This window comes from Rhinolophus sinicus, chromosome 1, assembly GCF_057876585.1.
Source record: "Rhinolophus sinicus isolate RSI-liver-muscle chromosome 1, RSI-T2T, whole genome shotgun sequence".
Taxonomy (NCBI): domain Eukaryota; kingdom Metazoa; phylum Chordata; class Mammalia; order Chiroptera; family Rhinolophidae; genus Rhinolophus; species Rhinolophus sinicus.
The window spans coordinates 182,873,430-182,894,663 of NC_142501.1; the positions used below are offsets into that span (position 1 = coordinate 182,873,430).

The window sequence follows — 21,234 nt, forward strand, 5'->3', positions numbered from 1 at the left end:
ATAAAATATCCTATCCTAGGAAGGATAGGGAAGAAGCAACTAGAAATCTCATCTATTGCTGGTGGCAATATAACTTGGAAGAATCCTTATGAAAATCTATTTGACCGTAAAATGTTCTTATTCTTTGATTCCACCTTCGGGAATTTATATGAAGAAAATGATCTCAGAGACAGGAAAAACTGCACATTTATTGGATTACTGTAGAAACCTCGTAAGGGATCTTTCTGTTTCCATCCTTGCCCTACACTGTCCGCAACCCCTCATCCCCCAGCACAATCTATTTTCAACACAGCAATGACCCACGCTTCTGCTGAAATTCTTACATTGTCCTACTAAAGTCCTATATGACCTCCTTGCTACCTGTGGGATCTCGTTCCTCTTCCCCCACTCCTTTCTCTCCAGCCAGGGGGCCTCCTTACTGTTCCTCTCTCAAGTGGGCCACACTCCTGTCTTGTGGGCTTTGTTCTTGGAGTTTCCTCTGCCTCAGAGCTCTTCCCCAGACCCTAGTGGGCCCACTCCCGCTTCCCTTCAACCTTTGCTTGGCTGTCATCTTCCCAACAAGCCCTGCCCTGACCTACTCAATTCAAAATTTCAATTCATACACCTACCCCTGAACACAAGGGGATTGGTGATGCCCCTTACACTGTTCTTTCTCTTCTTCATATTGTATCAACTACTTACTATGTTTATGACCTGTCTCCCCACACAAAATGCAAGGTCCACACAGGCAGGGACTTCTGTGTTTTGCAGTGATGTATCCTAAAAACGTGGAATGGTACCTGGCACACGCAGCAGGTCCTCAAATGTTTTGTTCAAAGTTGTCTCAGTATAACGTTGATGGGATGTCATAGGAACTCTTGTTTATATCAATTAGCCTACGGTAAGATTGGTTTTGTTATACATCGTTTCACTTAAGAATTGCAACCCATTGATGACATGAACGACTTAGTACATATGTAAACAGTCAATAAGGAATTGTTGCATGTATTTTAAAATAGCATTAATGAAGAAGCTTGTCTAAAAACAAAGTTGGCTAATTAAAATCATTACAAGAGTATGTATTCTGGACTGACATAATCAGATGCCCCTAATCTTTCTGTGTAATTCCACCCTTTGCAACCAGGTACTTAAAAAGGGGGGCAGAGCCCTATGTATTACGTCTTCTGAATAGAGAAGAAGCATTTAACGCTTTGCTCTCGGGGTGCACCAGGGCACCTTCAGTCTTGGCATTCAGGACATGACTGACAGACACATCATTGGATCTGACAGGAAGAAGCCCACCAGACAAGGCTTTTCTCTCCTCATGCTCAGGAGACTAATATGCCACATGCCACAAGCGCACTTATCTATGCTTTGGTAATTCAGCTTATGATTTACAACTATTGCAATAATGGTTATTCCCTATTTTCTTTATTTCTGTAAGTTTTCTTTTCACAATTAATCAATAGATGAATAAAATTGAAACCAGCAAATTCTCCCCTTACATTCTTTGATGTCTCTCAAAGAGGTTCACACATTCTCAAATAGATTTCAAGTGGACATTGCTATTTCACTTGGGCTAATCACACTCTCTGTGACTATTCCATCTGTAAAACAGGCATACTCTGAGTTTTGCCTACATCAAAAGGGGCTGTACGTGGGAAGCAGCATGCATAAGGAAGTGGGAAAGCCAAAGGATTTAAAGCCGTTATCATTGTGAGTTCTAACTCTGGCTCTGAAACTTACTAGCTATGTGACCTTGGGCAAGTTACAGAACGTCTCAGAGCCTCAATATGAAGTGGGCAATATCTACCCTATGTAGGGTATATGTACATAAGGCATTTGAAAGAGTGCCTGACATAGATGCTCAAGAAATGGTAACTATTATCCTAACAGTGCTTTGTAAACCACAAAGCATATTATATAAATGTAATGCATTGATGATGATAATAGAAAGAAAAGGGGAGAGAAATATATGAATAGAATTGGCAAGTACTGGGAGTGTGAAAGTACAAGAACATGGAGAGGAGTGAGCAGCATGGCACGGCTGGAGAATGGGACTCCTGAAGAAATCAGTCTGATTTTTAGTCTCAAGAATATGGAAAGCTACTGAAGACATTTTGAGAAAAATATGGCAAGGCGAGACCTATGCTTTAGGAAAACAACTGTTTAGAAATGTGGAAGATCGTGTGGAGACAGAAAAGACAGAGGCAGGACAACCACTTAGTTAGAAGGCAAGAGGGTATGAAACTGAGCTGGAGCAGTGAGGATGAGGCAGAGAGGCACGGAGAAGAGGCTGCTACAGGAGTCTGAGTGAAAAAGGGGGAAATCAGCACAGAATGGCTGTGAAGGAATGAAGATGACAAAAACATGGACAGTGACAGTCAGGATTAAAGACAGAAGAAAGGGTCAGTATGACTTCAAGGGTTTGAGTGGGGGATTAGGAGAATGTTAATTTCATTGTTCAAGAAAAAAGGAAGATAATGTCAGTTTTGGACTGGAAGAGTCAAAGGCATTTGAAGAGATGCCCGATAGGCAGGCCCCAGGGAGGGACCTGGGCACCTGGGCATCTTATATAGATTTGGGGAGTTATCACCATAGAGATGACAACTGTTACTAAGGGGACTGAATGAGAAAGAGCTTAGGACCTCCAAAATCATAAATTACAGGAAAGACCCTTAATAAATATAAACACATTTACACAAGACTAAAAAGAGGACAGAAGTTGGCTAAATGAAGCCTCCACCAACAATGGAATTGAAAAAGTATAAGGTATGAAAATGAAAACAGTAATATCTACAAAAATCTTAAAAATATCATTAACATATTAAATTTGTAATTTTTACATTCACCTATAGAAATAAATACTAATAAAATCATTGGGCTCCTACAGGCATAGAAATTTGAACTGATCAAAAATCAATGCTTCTGAAATGTCAACTAAATTTATTATATATATATATATATATATATATATATATATATATATATATATATATATATATATATATAGTCACAGGATGTGGAGCACAGCATAGGGAATAGAGTCAGTGGAACTGTAACAGCTGTATATGATGTCAGAGGGGCAGTAGATTGGGGGAGAGGGGTTATCACTTTGTGAGGGGTGTACATATCTAACTATTACACTGTTTTGTACATCTGAAACTGATGAAAAAATATTTTAAATAAAATATTTAAAATTATTATAAATTCTAGAAAAACAAAAACAAAACTCAATGCTTCTAAATTTCTGTTATAAAATTAAGTGAAATTTTTTCATATCAATAAATATTTGGAGGAGACTAACGTGAGAATTCCAGTGTTTATTTACATAGTGCATATCTCAAAGAGTTTGAAAAAAAGTTTTCAACAGAAAGTCAGCAAATTCTCATAAATCTTCCCATTGCTAGCATTTGCAGGAGATGGAGTCTGGAAGTTCTTTAGAGATTGGAGTCTTGATAGCAGAGCTTCAAATGTTCCCATCACTTGCCAAGAAAGTGCCACACTTGCTCTGTGTTTAAAATGGAGAAAGAAGGGTGTTAGGGAAGGGGTAAAGAGGGAGAGAGGAAGGAAGGAAGAATAAGAAATTTAATTTAGACTTTTAGGAAGTATTTAGGCAGATAAAAACAATCAAGAAGCTTACTATGACACATTTCTCTATTTAAAGCTACTTCCATTAAAACTCTTGAGTTCTCTCATTTAGATCAAGCCTTACACAGAACTACATTAAGAATTCTAGAGTCTTCCCACTTTGTTTCCTCTTCTTTCTAGGTCATTTTAGTCTCTATTGAATAATATAGAAGATAGTACCCTAACTACAGCACGAAAGGTCTAGGAAAATCCTTTACTGTAAAATTTGACTACATGTCAAATATCCAAAATGGGATAGTATCACAAAAAAACAATTGGTTAGTTTGCCATATAAGGAATGGAGCTTGCTTTCCCATGAAATCATGTCTGGATTTGCTCCTTTTTAAACATCCTAGAACTGGACTCAAAGTAAACAGTTTTCGTGTTTCCTCCAAATTTGCAAGTTCAATATTTTTCTAATGCTTTACATCAAAGTGAAAAGGCCAAAAGCCTTGCAATATATTGAAAGACAAATGATACATGCACATGCTTGTATTTTTAAGTTTTTATCACAGAACATTCTCACTTGTTTCTCAAAACAGCTTCGAATAGTAGTAATAAATATGATATTTTTAATCCTACTCCAAATTTTAATTTTTAAGATCTTCAGTTAAAATGAATGATTCATTAAAATGATGAGAGATAATAAAGAAAATCTCCTAAATCAGATATTTCAAGTTTTTAAAAATTTATCAGAACTAGCTGGAATCTCTCTTCTTCACCAAAAAGATCATTACATAATCAAACCATTTTCTGCCCTAAAAGCAATACATGTGCTCTTTCTCATTTTCTGAAATTAGGAAATAATGTATTTCATGTGAAAAATTTGATGACTATTTAAAAAAGTATTTCACTGACCTCATATAAGTTAATCTATTGTATTTATTTCGTTTCCACTAACTGTAAATGAATAAATTTACGTATCTAGCTCCTCAAGAACCAAATTATACCCTACCTTCTTCATTACTTTCTTCATTTGGTGAACATGATACCTGAAAGATAAAAAAAGAGTCTCTGTTATAATAAATACTTAGATGTGGAAACAATATCCAAAAAACTTTTTATCACAAAATTATAGAAAAAACTACACACAATGGTTCTCTAACCTAAAAAAAAAAGTATTCCCTGTTGCCTTTTATTTTCATTACACATTCTTTCAGATAAATGAACAACAGGCTTAGAGTCAAGTAAAAAATAGCATGCTTTAAAATATCTTGTCTCATTAACCCATGGGAACCACTGAGAATGAGGAGAGGTTTTCTGTCAGCTGCTTCTTTGGCTGAGGTCTTAAGAACAAGTCAAACACACACATTCATAAATATGTGCACGCACACATAGACACACACACACACACACACACACACACACACACACAATTTACTTAGCTGTCTTCTAGAGTTTTTAAGTTAATTTTTGTTTATTTCGATGATTGGGCCAAGATTCTTAGAGTAGATGTAACATAATCTGTGGTGAACAAGTTTGAAGGAAAGGTTTTTCTTAAGATATAAGATTTTTTTCTAACTAAGAATACATTTTTAAAAGTTAAAAAAAAAAACCCAACAAAAAACATTTTATTGGAAGAACCATGTTCTATAGACAGGAATGCACAAAGCCAAACAATACTTGGAATAAGCATCTACATAACCACTACTTGAGAAACAGAACATGACAGGCTCTTCCCTAATTGTAACCTCATCTCCCCAGGGGATAACCACTATCCTGATTTTATAATACACTTTTCAGATTTCAAATTTCATAATCAACTTCTAATTCTCTGAATTTGCTCACCCTCAGTAGGGAAGATCTGCCTCTAACATTTGAGGTCTGGGGCAAAAGTAGAAATGGAAGACCATATACTACACATCTGAATATTTAAAATTTATAAATCAAGCTAACAAAGTGATAACTAGAATATAGAGAATGTCCCATCCTATCTTGTAAGTGTATATTTGTAATGACTTGGAAGCTCTCGTTTAGCATTCTGGATACCTCAGAGACTGCCTGAAGAAGGCAGATTGGCACATGGCCCTCATCCTGCCCGTCTCCTCCTCCCCCAGGTGCCATTCTGTATGGGGAAGCCTCACCTGCACAAAGGTGGAAATTCCCGCCCACATCTATGCATCCTCTATCTGCAAAGCCGCAGGCCCCTGCAGAAGTAATGGTGAACACACAGTCTACATGGTAATGAGCATGGACTTGGGGAGATGCCTATGCAGGCCCTGGAAACGGACTTGCAGCTGTCTGGGCAAAGAATTCCAGGGTTGTCAGTAGCCAGAAGGTAATCTTAAATGGGGGGCTTGGACTCTTGGAGAAGACACAACCTTAGTCCCTTTGTCTTATCCTGTGGGGAGGGACATGACTGGATGAGGGCCAAGTAGGACTGTCTAAAAAGAAGGACTCAAAGCAGGGCCCTTCTTGATTAGGTCTAAGGGCAATACTGAATAAGAACAACACAGTAGGAAAAAAATAAATAAATTTCAGCAATATTAAAATATTCCCTATAATAGCTAAAGTGTCACCTTGAGGGTGTTTTTGGCTGAGATTAATATTTGAAATGGTGAACACTGGGTAAAGCAGATTGCCCTCCACAATGTGGGTGGCCCTCATCCAATCAGCTGAAGGCCTGAATAGACTAAAAAGACCAGCCTCCCTAAATAAGAGGGAATTCTCCAGCAAAATGCTTTTGGACTTCATCTGTACCATCGGTTCTCCCAGGCCTCTTGCCTGCTGGCCCACTCTGCAGATTTTGGACTCCTCAAGCCTCCATCATCTCTCTCTTTCTTTCTCATCACATACACACTCTCTCTCTCTCTCTCTCTCTCTCTCTCTCTCTCTCTCTCTCTCTCTCTCTCCACTGATTTGTTTTCTCTGGAGAGACTTGACTAATACATTCCCCCAAAACATAAATGGTTTAACGTTATTTCTTCTTCTACTCTTTGAAAAAAAAGGCTAACCAAATGTGCTTTGTTTTATTTTCTGTCATAGAAAATAATGATGTAACAATGTAAGTAAACAAGACATCTGTACAAATTTTATGTAAAACATCCTTGAGCTTTTCCAAGTACTTTGGAAACAAGAAAAATTCGATTCGGCTCTCTAGTACAGATAAAATGCTTAATTTAACTATGAGGATGGTAGAACTTAAATAAATGTGGGTGTAAAAGAAATACTGCAACATAAAAATTATATTCGTTGAGATTTGATGACTCTGGTTTTCTAAATAGACTATAAAAGAGAGTAACTTGCCTATTCTGTGAAATTGTTATGCTCCTTAAATTGTGCAGGACACACATTACAAAGTTTGTTGGAAAGTTAGCTGTTTAGATTTCCTGTTTAAAATCAGCAGCTGCTTCTTGCTAGAGCTGTCAAACATTTCAAAGGAAGAACATGTATGGTATATAAAATAGAATAATGGAGCCGCTTCTCATTAAAAAGTACTACAGAAATAAACAAATTACTCTCGCTAAAACATTTATCATTACATTTTATTTTAAAATTAATTTCCAAAATGTTTCTTTTTTCATTCTTAAAATGTATTTCTTGGTTGGTAAAATATATTCAGAATGTATAAAGCCTTATATAAAAGAAAACAACCATCATGGGTAAACCTAACACTTCGAGATAATAAATTACTTAAGTTTAGAGGTAATGTACTATTTTTTTTTACATTGTCACATATTAACATATGCCAAAAGACAAACCAACATTGAAATTTGAAAACAACTCAAGTTCGTAACACACACCAGCTATTTAACTCTTCACCTACTGTCAATGGCTTCCTGACTACTAAACCTAACAATAAACATCACACTTGCTTATAGAAACTGGAAGAGCAAAGAAATGCACAGAGTAACACCTGAAAGTGGCCCGATTCCAATTTTCACTCCCAGGAGTCACCACTGTTACATGTTCCTCGTAAGAAATTAAGAAAGGATTTTCAGGAACTTCTCCTATTTCTTGGTAGGGGAAGATTGTGGGAACGCTCTACTCATCTAAGATCAATTCTCCAGGAAGCAGTGAGTATTATTTCATACCCTCATTCTAAAAATGCTATGTCCTCTTCTTTTCCCCACTCTCAAAATACTTCTCACGAGTATTCATATTTTTAACTTCTTAGGAAAAAATCTACTGCTCTCCAAGTATTCTTTGTCTATCAACCAAAGAAAGCTTACTCTGGCCTCTGTCCCTATCCATGCATAAACTGTATTTTAAATTAATATGAGCCATTAATACAACTGCTCTGTACTTAATGTCTCTCCTTCAAATAACCCCGCCAGCTTCCTACAAGCCATTTTCTTACTTATCCATAAACAAAACATAAAAGCATTTTAAGTTGATGTAAGTTTAACCTACTTCCTCAAGAATTTATATAATTGACTAGTAGGTAACAAAATAATTTTGATTTTCATTTCCTTTACCCACCTTTGAGTGGCGATGCAGAGTGACAGAATTTAAGAGGCAAAAAGGGAAAGGAGGAGGGAGATTAAGTTCACTAGAATCAGATCCTAATTTATCAGAAGACATTAAACATTTTTATAATGAATTGCCATAAAGATGTTCATTCTCAGAATCACAAATGAAACAAACCTGTATGGCATAAATATCGTAGTGTGATAAATATCATTAGAAAATTATATCCACAGAACAGCTTTGCTCTATAAGGCAACAGCCTGCTCTGATGGAGAGGTAGCTTTGATTGGCGTGCCCACAGGGGAGTCTCCTGACAGGCAGTCGAAGGGTCCAAGCCACCTTTGGGTAAGAGGGTGATAAGAGCGTGTCCCAGCCAGACTGACTTCAGTACTTAGTTCTGAGTTGGCCTGATTTCAACAACCAGAAGCCACGGACTGTCATCTCTTTCTGCGAGGTGCAAGGAAATTGTTATTGTCATGTCACCAACAGCTCTAAGTAGAGAGCAAGCATACACCCACAGGAAACCATTTGAGGAGCATGCTGTTAAAAGTCCTATCCAACAACTATAATGAACTGTGACACTATTCTTCTGGTCATCATGTTTTGTACTTGAAACTATTTTTTAGCATTCGTTGTTGGTATTTTCCTGCTAGAGCACAGAACTCCTAAGTGTACGCGTCTAAGCTAGCCGCCCTATTGATTCATCTTTGTTGTGGGCCTCAGGAAAAATGAAATATGGCTTTGGGGTGAAATTCTTTTAAGTGCTATTGTTCTTAAATGGTAACAATGTCTCAGACTCACGAGAGGCTCAAGTTGATGGATTCACCTAAAGTCTTTCACATGGACTCATTTCTAAGTGTATGTAAAACACCAATGTGCATTTATAAGATTAAAGGTCAAGGTTAGAGATGAAATAGATGGCCACCTTATCTAATGATGTCACCTGCCACTAAGGTTCACTCTGTGGCCCTGAGCTCCTGAATGCACTGCTCTTTATAATTCAGCTAAGAAGTTCTGAACTCACATAGAAAATGGCCACCTAAAATTCAGACTACACTACACATCTTATTACTGAAGAAATAAGACCTGACAAATGCAGTCCAAATACATTTTTAACTAAAGTTGAAATTTCCTCCTCACTCTTCTCCTTCCAAGCACTGCTCACTGTGCATTATGTGCCATCGTCACTGCCATCTTTGACTTTGTGTGCTCCTGGTTTGCTCGAGACTGTTTTTTAATGGAAATCTGACCCCACAAAGGCAAAAGCAAGTCAGACAAATGCTGTGGAGACATTTCCGCGAGGCATTCTGTCTTCTCAGTTTTAGATGTCTCTAACCTTTTAGAACGTTTTCGATCACTACTGTGAGTTAACGGTTCATGGTGTCATGGGACTGGGTCCCAGCAACTGAGCAGGAGTGTGGTGACTTACTCTCCTTGGCCTGAGCCCAGATTCTAAGATCTTTAAATCCCAGAGGCTGTCAGGCTGTGTCGGGTCTGAGGCAAGTCTGGGAATTTTTTTGGCAATGACTGTGGTTTTCTTCCTCAGTCCTACATGCACTGAGTTTGTGTATGGAACTTCACAGACTTTAAGTTTTTGTTTTGTTTTGTTTTTAGTAAAATGACTAGTTACCAAATATTAGAGAACCTTACAAATTACCTAATTCAAACTTTCCCCACTTCACACGATGCTTAGAGGTTTTCCAGTTCCTCAGAGAGCAGAATACAAGGAAAGTACTTAAACAGAAGCATGTGGGAGAAATTTTGAGGAAAAAACTCCCAGATGGGAAAAATGGTTAAGTATTAGAATACGATATGAGGCTGTGGAAACTAATTTAACTCTCTTTCCCGCTCCCCTTCTTCCTGTTTAAGTTTCTGAAAACAGGGCTAATTCTCACTGAATAATTTAAATTAGGCTGACTTTCCCACTATCCAACAATGGAATGGGAGATCTCAGGAAGGAGTGATAGCTCAAGAAGAGGCTGGAGTAGAAGGGATTTCTTTCTGTGGTCAACTCAACTCAACAACACGAATAACAATGACAATAAAACCCAACATTTATTGAATACTTTCTACCTGCCCCACATTTTACCTGGATTATCTCATTTAATTCTCCACAACAGCCTCATATGGAAGATAATATTATTAGCTCCATTTTAAAAATAAGGAAACCAAAGCATAAATAAGTAAATAATTTGTCTCATGTTATAAGTAAAAGAGCTGGAATTTGGACCTAGACAGTTTGACACCAGAAGACACCTTTTTTGTTTAAAAAAAAAATAAAAAAAGCTTTATTAGACTAACACTGACATGAAATAAAGTGCACATAAATTTTGATATATATATACCCCGTGAAACCATTATCATGCTCAAGATAATAAACATATTACCGCCATCCCCAAGTTTCCTAAGTACCTTAAAAGCGATTGTAAATCCCTTCCTGGCCCTCTCCCAAACCATCCAACCAACAATCTGCCTTGTGTCAATATACATTAGCGTTTGCATTTCCTAAAATTATATATAGTACATGGCATGCTACAATATATCTGCCTTGTTTCACTCAACATTTTTTTTTTAATTCAGCCATATTGTAGCATGTACCAATAATTTATTTATTTTTATTGCAGAGTATTCCCTCATATGAATATACCACTATTTGTTCATCCATTCATCTGTTGATGGACATCTGGGTTGTTCCCTATTTTTGTCTTTTACAAATAAAGCTGCTATAAACATTTGTGTACAAGTCTTTGGCCATATACATCCATTTCTCCGAGGAAATATCTAAGAGCGGAACGGGTAGATCATGGTGATAGGTATAGGTTTAACTTTTCTAGAAAATGCAAATTGTTTTCCAAAGTGGTTGTACTATTTTGCATTCCAACCAGCAAGGTATGAGACTACCAGCTCCTCTACGTTCTTGCTAACAATTGGTATGGCCAATCTTTTAAATTTTTCGCTATTCTAAAAAGTGCATATAGGCATGTCATTGTGGTTTTCAATTTGCATTTTCCTACTGACTGGTAAAGCTGAGCATCATTTCATGTGTTTTCAGTGTATCTTCTTTGGTGACCATTCAATATATTGCACATTTTTTTTTTTTTTTTTTGTGGGGTGGGGGATGTTTTGTTTTCTTATTATTCAATTGTGAGAGTTCTTTATATATTCTGGACACAACTCACCTTATCAAGTATATGATTTTGAAATATTTTCTTGCAGTATGTGGCTTCTTTCTATTAAGAGTGACTTTTATAGAACATAAATTTTTAATTTTGAGGAACTCTAATTTATCATTTCTAAAAACAGATTGGGCTTTGTCATATCTAAGAAATCCTGCCTAACTAACCCAAGTTCAAAATAGGCTTATAGGTTTGTTTTAAACTGTGGTGTAGGATAAGCTTTAGACAATTATCATATATAGTGCAAGGTGTGGAATGAAGTGCTTTTTCTCCCTGTATGGAATAATCAATTATTCAAACACTATTTGTTGAAAAAATTATCATTTTGAAAATCAATTGTCCATATATATATATATATGATATACACATACATATATATTTATACATATATAAAACTAAACTAATATGTATATATATGATATACATATACATATATAAAACTAAACAGAGATAAATGAAATGAATATGTATATCTAGGTCCATTTCTAGATTTCGTTTCATTTATCTCTGTTTAGTTTTATATCATTACTACTCTCTCGATTCTTTTAGTTTTATAAAATGTGTTAAAATCAGAAATAGTTACTATTCCAACTTTGTTCTTTACAGAATTGTTTAGTCTATTGTGGGACCTTAGTATTTACATGAGTTTGTTAATGTCCATCTACAAAATAGTGCATTAGAATTTGACTGACATTGCATTGAATCCACAGATCAACTTGAAGAGGACTGACCTAACAATATTGAGTCTTCCAACCCATGAACATGATATATCTTCCCATTTATTTAGTTTTATTGCTTGCAGGGTACAGGTTCTTCACATTTTCCCCCAGGTTTATCCCTAAGTGTTTCATATTTTTGATGCCATTATATTTATTTTTAGTTTCCAATTGTTTGCTATTAGTATATAAAAATGTTTGTTGTATATTGATCTTGTATCCTGCAAACTTGCTAAAAATCACTTATTCTAGTAGCTTTTTGGTAAATTTTGTTGGATATTCTACATAGGCACGCATGTTATCTTCTTTCACAACTTTCCCTTCTCTTAAATGCCTTATTGTACTGACTAGAATTTTCAATAAAATGCTGAATAAATGTAGTGGGAGCCAACTAGGCCTAGAGTTGTGTTAATGGAAAGGTTTTGAAATACAAGTTTAATTTGTGTATGACTATTTCTCCATTAGTGAGCTTTGGTAGTCTATGTATTCCAAGAAATCTGTTCAGTTCATCCAAGTTGTCAAATTTATTGGTATAAAGTTTTTCACAATATTTCCCTATTGTTCTAGTATCTGTAGAATCAGTAGTGATGTCACTTAACTCACTCCTGACATTGAATATTTGTCTTTTCTTTCTTCTTTCCTGATCATTCTGGCTAAAGATTTATCAATTTTATTGGTCTTCTCAAAGAACTAGCTTTTGGTTTCATTCATTTTTTTCTACTGATTTTCTGAGCACACAAATTTTTAAAATTATGAAATACTTCAAACTTGCAGAAAATATAGACTATTATAACACATACCTACTCTCTAGATTTTTAAAAGTTAATGTTATTTCATAAACTTTACAACCAAAGTCTCTTTTTCTACCTACTCATCAAAATTAAAATCTTTTTTCCCTCCCTTCTCAAAAGTAATGTCTCTTATCCACTATGCTGCTGACACTGGTGTTTATTGTTCTTATTTGTTTCTGAAATGTGAATACCATATCTCTTTGCATTCATTAAAAATGTATGGTACTACCACATTGGGTGGTTTAAAATTTACAAAAAAGGTGCACATTACATCCTACTACAATCATGTTTTCACCCAACATCGCACTTTCAGGTTTTACCCATGTAGAGTCATGCAGTTCTAATTCACACATTTCACCTGTGGCACAGTATTCCACTGTATAAATATACTAGTTTACCTACTCAGTTTTTTAATCGATAAGACATTTATTCAGTTTCCAGTTTTCCCATGTCTGATCATACAAACACAAGTATTAGAACTTCTACAGAATGTATATATAGAGTTATTTCTGAGATGTGAGTTGTAAGCATCGTCAACTTTCCTAGAAATTAACTGCTCTTCAAAGTAGTTGTACCAATTTAAACTCCCATCAAGTATATCAATAAGTATGAGCGCTCTCCTTTCCCCACCTGCTTAAAAACACTTGGTATATGAGACTTCTAAACGTTTGCCAACTGATAATATGAAACTGTATCGTGTCTTCGGTTGATCTCACTGATTAATGGTGAGATAGAGTTTACTGGCCATTTAAGTACACCTTCTGGTGAGCTGTCCATATTATTTGCCCATTTTTTCCCTTCTGGGTTATCTTTTTCTTGTAGAATTGAAAAAGTTGTTAATCCTTTTGTCGTTTATATGTAAATATCTTCTCCCAATCAATGGCTTATCTTTTAACTTATGGTATCTTCAGTTGTTTGCAGATTTCTTTTTTTAAAACTTTAAATTTATCAATTTTTTCTAGGTTATGCCTGACCCTTTACTATTCCGTGTAAATTTTAGGATCATTCTGTCAAGTTCAATGAAAACCGGATGGCGATTCTGATTAAAAACAGACTGACTTCATTAATTAATAGGGAAAAATTAATAATTGCGTATTATTTTAAACTGTTATAAGTCTATTAGGGTTTTCTATTTATTCTTGACTTAATATTGGTAATTTATATTTTAAACAAAATTGTTAATCTGTGTTTAGAAAGGTACTTCCAAAAACATCTCCTAGTATTACCTTCTTATTATTTAAATGTCCTATGCATATAATTATATTTTCATTTTAGTTCTTGATACTTTTATTTGTGCATTCTCTATTTCATTGTTCTTCCTTTAATAGGTTTGTCTATGCTGTTAGTCTTAAAAAATCCAGCTTTTGGCTGAGCCTCTCAACATCTTTAATTAATAAAATGGCCTCTCATTTGTGTGGGGAAAAAAAAAATCCAGCTTTTGTTTTAATCGATTCTTGCCATTATTTGTTTTCTATTTCATCAAATATTTGCTCTGCTCTTTATAATTTTCTTCCTTATAACGTAAAAAGGTAGGAAAAAGAACAGAGTAATTGTTGAGTTGAATGCTTAGCCCCTAAATTTTCTTTCTTCATTAAGCTATATACATTTAATTTCTTTCAGAAACTATTTTTGCTGCATTGCACAAATTTTGACATAATAGTGATTTAGTTGTCATTCAATTTAAAATACTTTATAACGTTATAATTTGTTATTTGAGGCATGACTTATTTAGAAGTGTTTTTAGTCTCCAAACACGTGGATTTGGCGTTTTTTCTTTTAATATTTTCACAACTGATTATTATAACTTTATTATATTGTAGACAGAGACTGTGGTCTGCATGACATACACTCTGGCATTTTTTTGCAACTCTCTTTGTGGCCTAACATATACTCAATTTTTGGATGTGTCCACATGTACTAGAAAAAAAACTATGTATTCTCTAATTACATGCATCTATTAGATTAAGCTTGTAAATTTTATTTAAATCTTCTCAACATAATTCAAAGTAACATTTATGTACAGTAAAGGATCCTAAAAGTAGCATTTTAAACCGCAGTAGTGGCTTCTCTGCATCTTCCCTTAACCCCCTACAGTCTCTTCTCAGCAGGCAGCTAGAGTGTCTTGTTAAAATCTAAGTCAGATCATATCACTCTTTTGTTCAAAATCCTCCAACGGTTCTGGATCTCATTCAGAATGAGAAACAAAATTGTTAAAATAGTCTTTGCAGACTATATTACAACGTCTTTCATAATAATGGCCCTCCATTTCCACCCCCCAGATCCAAACATTTCTGATCTCGTCTCCTGCTTCCTCCCCTAGACGCTCTCTACTCTACCAGTCAGACTCCGCCGCGGTTCCGTGGGTATTTCTAGAACACGTCAGGCATCCTCTTGCCTCACGGCCTTTGGGACTGTGGCCTGGAATGCTCTTCCTTCAGACAGTCACTTGGCTCATTCCCTTACCTTCTAAGAATCTTAACTCATGGCAGTCCTCTCCTCAGCGAGGCTGTCCCTGACTACGTTTTGAAAATAATTACAACTACCATCTCACTCCTGGCACTTTATCCCCGCTCCCCTGCTCATTTTTCATCATAGCATTTATCATCTTCTGTGATACTATGTATTTTACGCGTGTATTTAATTATTATCTAGCTCCCCAACTATAATGTTAGCTATACGAGGGCAGAGGTTTTTCTATCTTTTCTTTAATACTTCATCCCCAGCACCTAGACCCTCACCACATGGGGTAGGCACTAACTAAATAGCTGATAAATTAGTAGGGCGGAAATATTCACAGCATCCATAGCGAGCAAACAATTTTGTTGTTCCTGAAGTAAAGATCTAAATTCACGAGTTTCCTATCTCATAGTTTAAACAAACTTAATTTATCAATGGGATTTCTAGCCTAAGATCACTCCTGAATACACTTTATATGGCAATATTATCTGATTATCTGAATAATCTTATTTAATGGTCTCCCAATCAAGCATTAATTTGCTAATAAATTCAGTTGTCTCCAGGCAGCAATATCACTAAGACATGTAAAAAGCCCAAGGATATCTTCTTAGCTAGGAAAAAGAAAGCTTGTGAGATAGCCAAATTAAATAGAAAAAAAGTGGAGTCTTGTTTGTTTTTTTGAGCCAAAATGCACTGGTACCTGCAGCCAGTTGCAATTTAGCCACTGAATGGTGGATAACTCATGACAATAGAACAGTATAGAGGAGAGTAAATGCATACAAACAACAATAAATTGGTGATAAGAAAAACACCATCAAATGAAATTAAATGGTTAATGTACTTAGAAAATAGAATTTAAAAATTCAACTGAAAAGTTTTAAGGGTTTTGACTTAAATTTCCTGGATTAAAAAAATAGATTTTAATGTTATTTTTTAACTTTTTGCTTCCCAAAAGACTTTATACAGGTCATTGCTAGATTTTTTAGACTTTCCGCTAGACTTCCTCATGACATTTAAGATTAAAGGATGCCTTGGACATTTCCCTTACCGATTCAACTAATGATCTTGCTTCCTCTTGAGTACAATGGAAAGGACTATCGCATACCTGCACGTTTGTGCTGCAAATGAAAAGAGTATGTTATTATTACACAGGATAAAAAAGGAGCAATCATCAAAAAAGAAAAACAACTCTCCTGCAACAACTATGATTCCAGCTAATGAAAGAACCTGAATGAATATAATTCAGGACAACTGAGATTCTTATACATTCTTTTAGGCAAGGTTAAAAACATTAAGTGCTCCACAGCACTGCACTCTACAAATTAAAAAAAAAAAAAAATGATAGTAATACAATCTAAATAATCCCCTGCTACATTTAAAACGCTATACCCAAACTACACATCACCTTTACTGAAGAAAATAATAAAAAAAAAAAAACAAATTTGACCCACAGAATGATGACTGTAAGGAAGAATTTTCTTCTAAGTGAGGTGATAAACATTGTAACTGGCTACTGAAAGATGCTGTGGAATCTATTCCTTAGACAGATATGGAAGATTAAGCTAAGAGTGGTGAGAGAACACCATACGAATATGAAAACTCAGTTTTCTTAGAAGTAAGGAAGTTCAGTATGCATAAGACAGCAGCTCCTCCCATGATCAATAAAGGCTCTATAAAGTCAAAAGCCTTTCCACACAATGGGGAATGGCACGGTATCTCCACAAGCATGGGTGGCAACCCATTATGCATTTCCTACTTCACAGATGAAAGCAGAGGCATCATTCCTCTCAAACATATTAAGTCTGATTTTTAAAAATTTCATCAAAGAAATCAGCAGATTAAAATGGATACAGAAAGAAGTGGTAAGAAGAGAGTTAAAGACCGATAAATTTTTTAAAACAGAAGGGAAAAGTGATTAGCAGATTCCTAACAGAGAGCGCGCGCACACATACACACTTGCCCTCAAGTGGATCTACGGTATATAAGAAATAAAATTTATTTTCACAATGGCTTTGTGAATGTATTGGGATATATAGAATATGAAGATCTGTCTACTTATTTATCTTTTTAACTACATCTGTCTACAATCAGACATTGGATATACAGCAATTATCATAACTCGTCCTTTTGCTTTCTATCCAGACTCAAAATGTGGGATTTATTTTCATTCTTGACATGAATAAAACTGATGAAAGTTGGCAATATCATTTTCAAACTGTTTTGTATTGTCTTCTCTACATCTCATGTTTAAGTAAACTAAAAATTGAAAAAAGTAAGGCCTTATAAGCCAATTTCCCTAAAGAAAGTCAGAACTAAATTTAAAAAAAGGACAAGGCAAAAAAAGAGACACTGCAAAGTTTTAAATGCCAGTCCTCTGAAGAAACCCTGGCATATTGTAAATATGGTATATACGATGTTTTTAACATCATAACTCAACCAAAGTGAAACATTCCTTGGAAATTATGGGAAAATGATGGTGAGAGAACAAGAGTCTTCTCTAAATGTTTCCAGATAAATTATAGAATACCCGATTCAATGTTGTATACATGATAAACATCAAACTATTATTTTAGTATAACTATGTCCCAAATATTACGAGACATATTTATACTAAAAAGATGTATTGCTCTGAAATTTGGATTTAACTGGGTGTCCTATATTTTTATCTGTTAAATCTGATAATTATTTCTAAAGAAACCCTCTACTCCTACAATAAAGCAAAACCATCAACAAAAATAGGAGAAAAGAGACAATATTAAAGCCAGCATTGTAAATTTTTAAAACTCTGAATAATTTTTTAAATATCTCCAGTAAAATATCTTGATGAGGAACCACCAGAACCTAGGAAAACCAAAAGGCTCTGCCATTTTTCACCTTGGACAAATGATTAGTATGCCTGTTTTAAGAATGCAATGAACGGTATATATACATGAACTTAAGAGAGTCTTGTATGATTTATTGATGATAGCCAGTCTGACCAGAGTGAGGTGGTATCTCATTGTGGTTTTTATTTGCATTTCTCTAATGATTAGTGAGGTTAAACATTTTTACATATGTCAGTTGGCCATCTGTACAAGGGACACTTGTCTCATTAGGGAGAATACTTCATGGATGGTGTAGATGCCTGACCACTGCACTGTACACCTGAAGCTGAAGCTGATTAATACTGAATGTCAACTATAATTTAATATAGGATCTGGAGCACAGCATAGGGAACAGAGTCAATGGAATTTTAACAGCTATATACAATGTCAGAGGGGTAGTAGATTGGGGGAAAGGGGTTATCACTTTGTGAGGGGTGTAAATGTCTATTACATTGTTTTGTACACCTGAAACTAAAAAAAACCAAAAAAAACCTTGCATGATATGCTAACATAAAGGTGAACGGGTACAAAGTCCCTTGCTACTATTACTGCACTAGGCACTCAGATTAGCATTTTATCAGCTAAAAATAGTGCCAACTTCCTCACTGACATCCTTTGATTGGTTTAAAGAAAAGTGTGTAATTTGGGTTGCAATACACTTTCCTCAGGATTTAATGAAGTGGTTTTTACTTTCAATGTTTGAAGCTACAACAAAAGGCATATTATCAAGAACATTTTTATTTTCCCTGAATCGGACCTTATGTAAAAATAATTAACACTACTTCATATGTATTTATTGATTCAAAAAATTCTTATAATATCTATTAGGGACATTTCTAGATGCTGGGGATACAATATGGAACCACAGAGGCCCCACGGAGCTTATAATATTTAGGGTTCATTTTAGCTCTCAAATCTGACAATGGCCTACAAGAGGAGTAGGTAGCAGAAAATATCACTTAAAGGAAAGATGACTAAGCTGATGGTGTCTACCACAAGTAAGATTAAATATAAGGACTAAAAAGAATGTGCTGCTTTCCGTTTTAAAAGAAGATACCAAATATTTTGTTCTAAATTTATACACATTATAGGGCCCGTACACAATCTTGCTGACCAAAATAAACAAACATGACATTAGAGCAAAAGATGAGCAATACCAAAAATGCTGTGTACAACAAATCCAAGTTGCATTTGAAAACAATAAAAAAGAATATTAATAGATACATAATAGTGCATAATAACTGATCACATCAAAATAGAAATAGAAAATTACCTGCAAATAATAAACAGAAACATAAAAGATGAAATTTACAGCCAGCAATACGGAACTTTAGTAAAGAGAAATTATCCTTTTTCAAGAGAATCTCAATTCAGACAAAGGCCCACACTCATGAGAATTCTTAAAGACAGTGTCCAGGATGTAGATTTGCCAAGGTTTTTCACTCTACAGCAAAGTAGTCAAAGAAAGAGAAGAGAGAAAATTTAAAGATATAAGAATGACAATGATTTTGGGTCATCATCTCCAGAGTTTGTAGAAGAAAAGTGACACTGAAGTAAATCTACACAAAGTTAAAAGAACTGGAGTTATCTGTATATAGATCAAATACACCTGCCTCTAGAAAAGCAAAAGAAAAAAAAAGCAATTTCAAGACCTAAACAATTTGGATACATATTCATTCAGTAAGCATATTTAAACTACATACCATGTGTCAAGTCCTACCACTAAGTGCTAAGGTACAAACTCAGCGTAGAGCATAAAATAATAAATTGCTCAAGTTCTCCATAGAGGTGTGTACAACTACTATGTAAGAGCCAGGTAAGAATACAGTTAATGCTATCCAGAAAGAAATGAAAATTCTTTGCAGAGGTAACATCTAAATTGCTTCTTGAAGAATGAACAGACATTCATGGAAGAAAGACAGTGAGATAGGAGGGGGCAGAACATGAGGCTGGCAAAGTAGGTTTGGACGCATTTTTTAATATAAAGAGCTGGGTTATATACCATAAGTGAGGGGAAATATATGAAGTTTCTAAGCATGAAAATGATAATCACGTTTGTCTTTCTCAAAGAAAATTCTGATAGTAGTGTATAGAGCACATTAAACAGGAGAGTAGTTGCAATATAAAACAATTTATGAGTATAGAAATGATAAGTTAATTAAAGCAGTTTTACAACTAGAAGGGCATTCAAGACTAAATCAAAACTTGAAAAATTTGGAAGACAAATGGATCAGAATAAGTGATTATTACTGAAGTAAAATAAACTGGTAAAATGAATAGTACATTTCAGATTTCTTTAAAATAGATAAAAAAACTGTGGCTGAAGAGAGGGTGAAAGGAGTAGTAGCATAAACCCAAATGGCAAAAAACTATATTTGTCCTACAAAAGAGCTTAAAGTTACATTAAGGATAGAAATAATGAAATTATCTCTTATAAAAGAATATGTAGCTTTCAGAGTCAATATTAAACAGTGGAAAAAAAGAATAAAAATAAAACACTCTGAAAAGTATAATTAGTCAAAATATCAATTAAAAAATTTAGTAAATGCAGTGCTCCTGGAAACAGAAGAGTCACCACTGGATTAAAAAACAACAACAACAAATATTTGTTGGCTTTAAAATATCATTCAACAATTTATTCAATTGGTATTTATTAAGTAGCTATTACATGTCAGATAAGAAACATAAAGATGATTAGAGCTTCATCTGCTTTCAAGGAACTTATATTCTAGAGAAGGAGACACATTCATAAAACAAGTACAGCAGTCCCCCTTATCCACCAGGGATATGCTCCAAGACCCTCAGTGGATACCTGAAACCACGGATAGTAACAAACTCTATATATACTATGGTTTTGCCTATACATATGATAAAATTTAATTTGCAAATTCAGTACAGTAAGAGATTAATAACAATAACTAATAATTAAATAGAGCAATTATAACAACATACTGTAATAAAAGTTAGGTGAATGTGGTCTTTCTCTTTCTGATAATCGGTCTGATAACTGAGACAGCTACTAAGTGACTAATGGGTGGGGAGCGTATATAGTATAGATATGTTGGACAAAGGGATAACTCACACCCTGGACTAGACAGAGTAGGACCGCGTGAGATTTCATCACACTACTAAGAACAGTGCTCAATTTAAAGCTTATAAATTGTTTATTTCTGGAATTTTCAATGTAATAGTTCAGAGAACAGTTGACTGC

General features: G+C 34.9%; 1 protein-coding gene across 3 annotated transcripts in view; it reads right to left on the reverse strand.

Annotated features, from left to right (window-relative positions):
• Positions 1-3,287: 3,287 nt before the first annotated feature.
• The window catches only part of PPA2 (inorganic pyrophosphatase 2), an 84,840-nt gene continuing 66,893 nt past the window's right edge, over positions 3,288-21,234 (reverse strand). For 2 of the 3 annotated variants that reach the window (XM_019738933.3, XM_019738932.3), the window contains 3 exons: positions 16,208-16,277; positions 4,565-4,601; positions 3,288-3,490 (listed from right to left, as the gene is read on the reverse strand). In XM_019738933.3, coding sequence (XP_019594492.3) covers positions 3,462-3,490; positions 4,565-4,601; positions 16,208-16,277 — 136 coding nt within the window. In that variant the 3' untranslated portion in view covers positions 3,288-3,461. Of the gene's footprint in view, positions 3,491-4,564; positions 4,602-16,207; positions 16,278-19,296; positions 19,468-21,234 lie in introns of all 3 variants that reach the window. The other variant, XR_012493160.2, reaches the window with a different exon arrangement.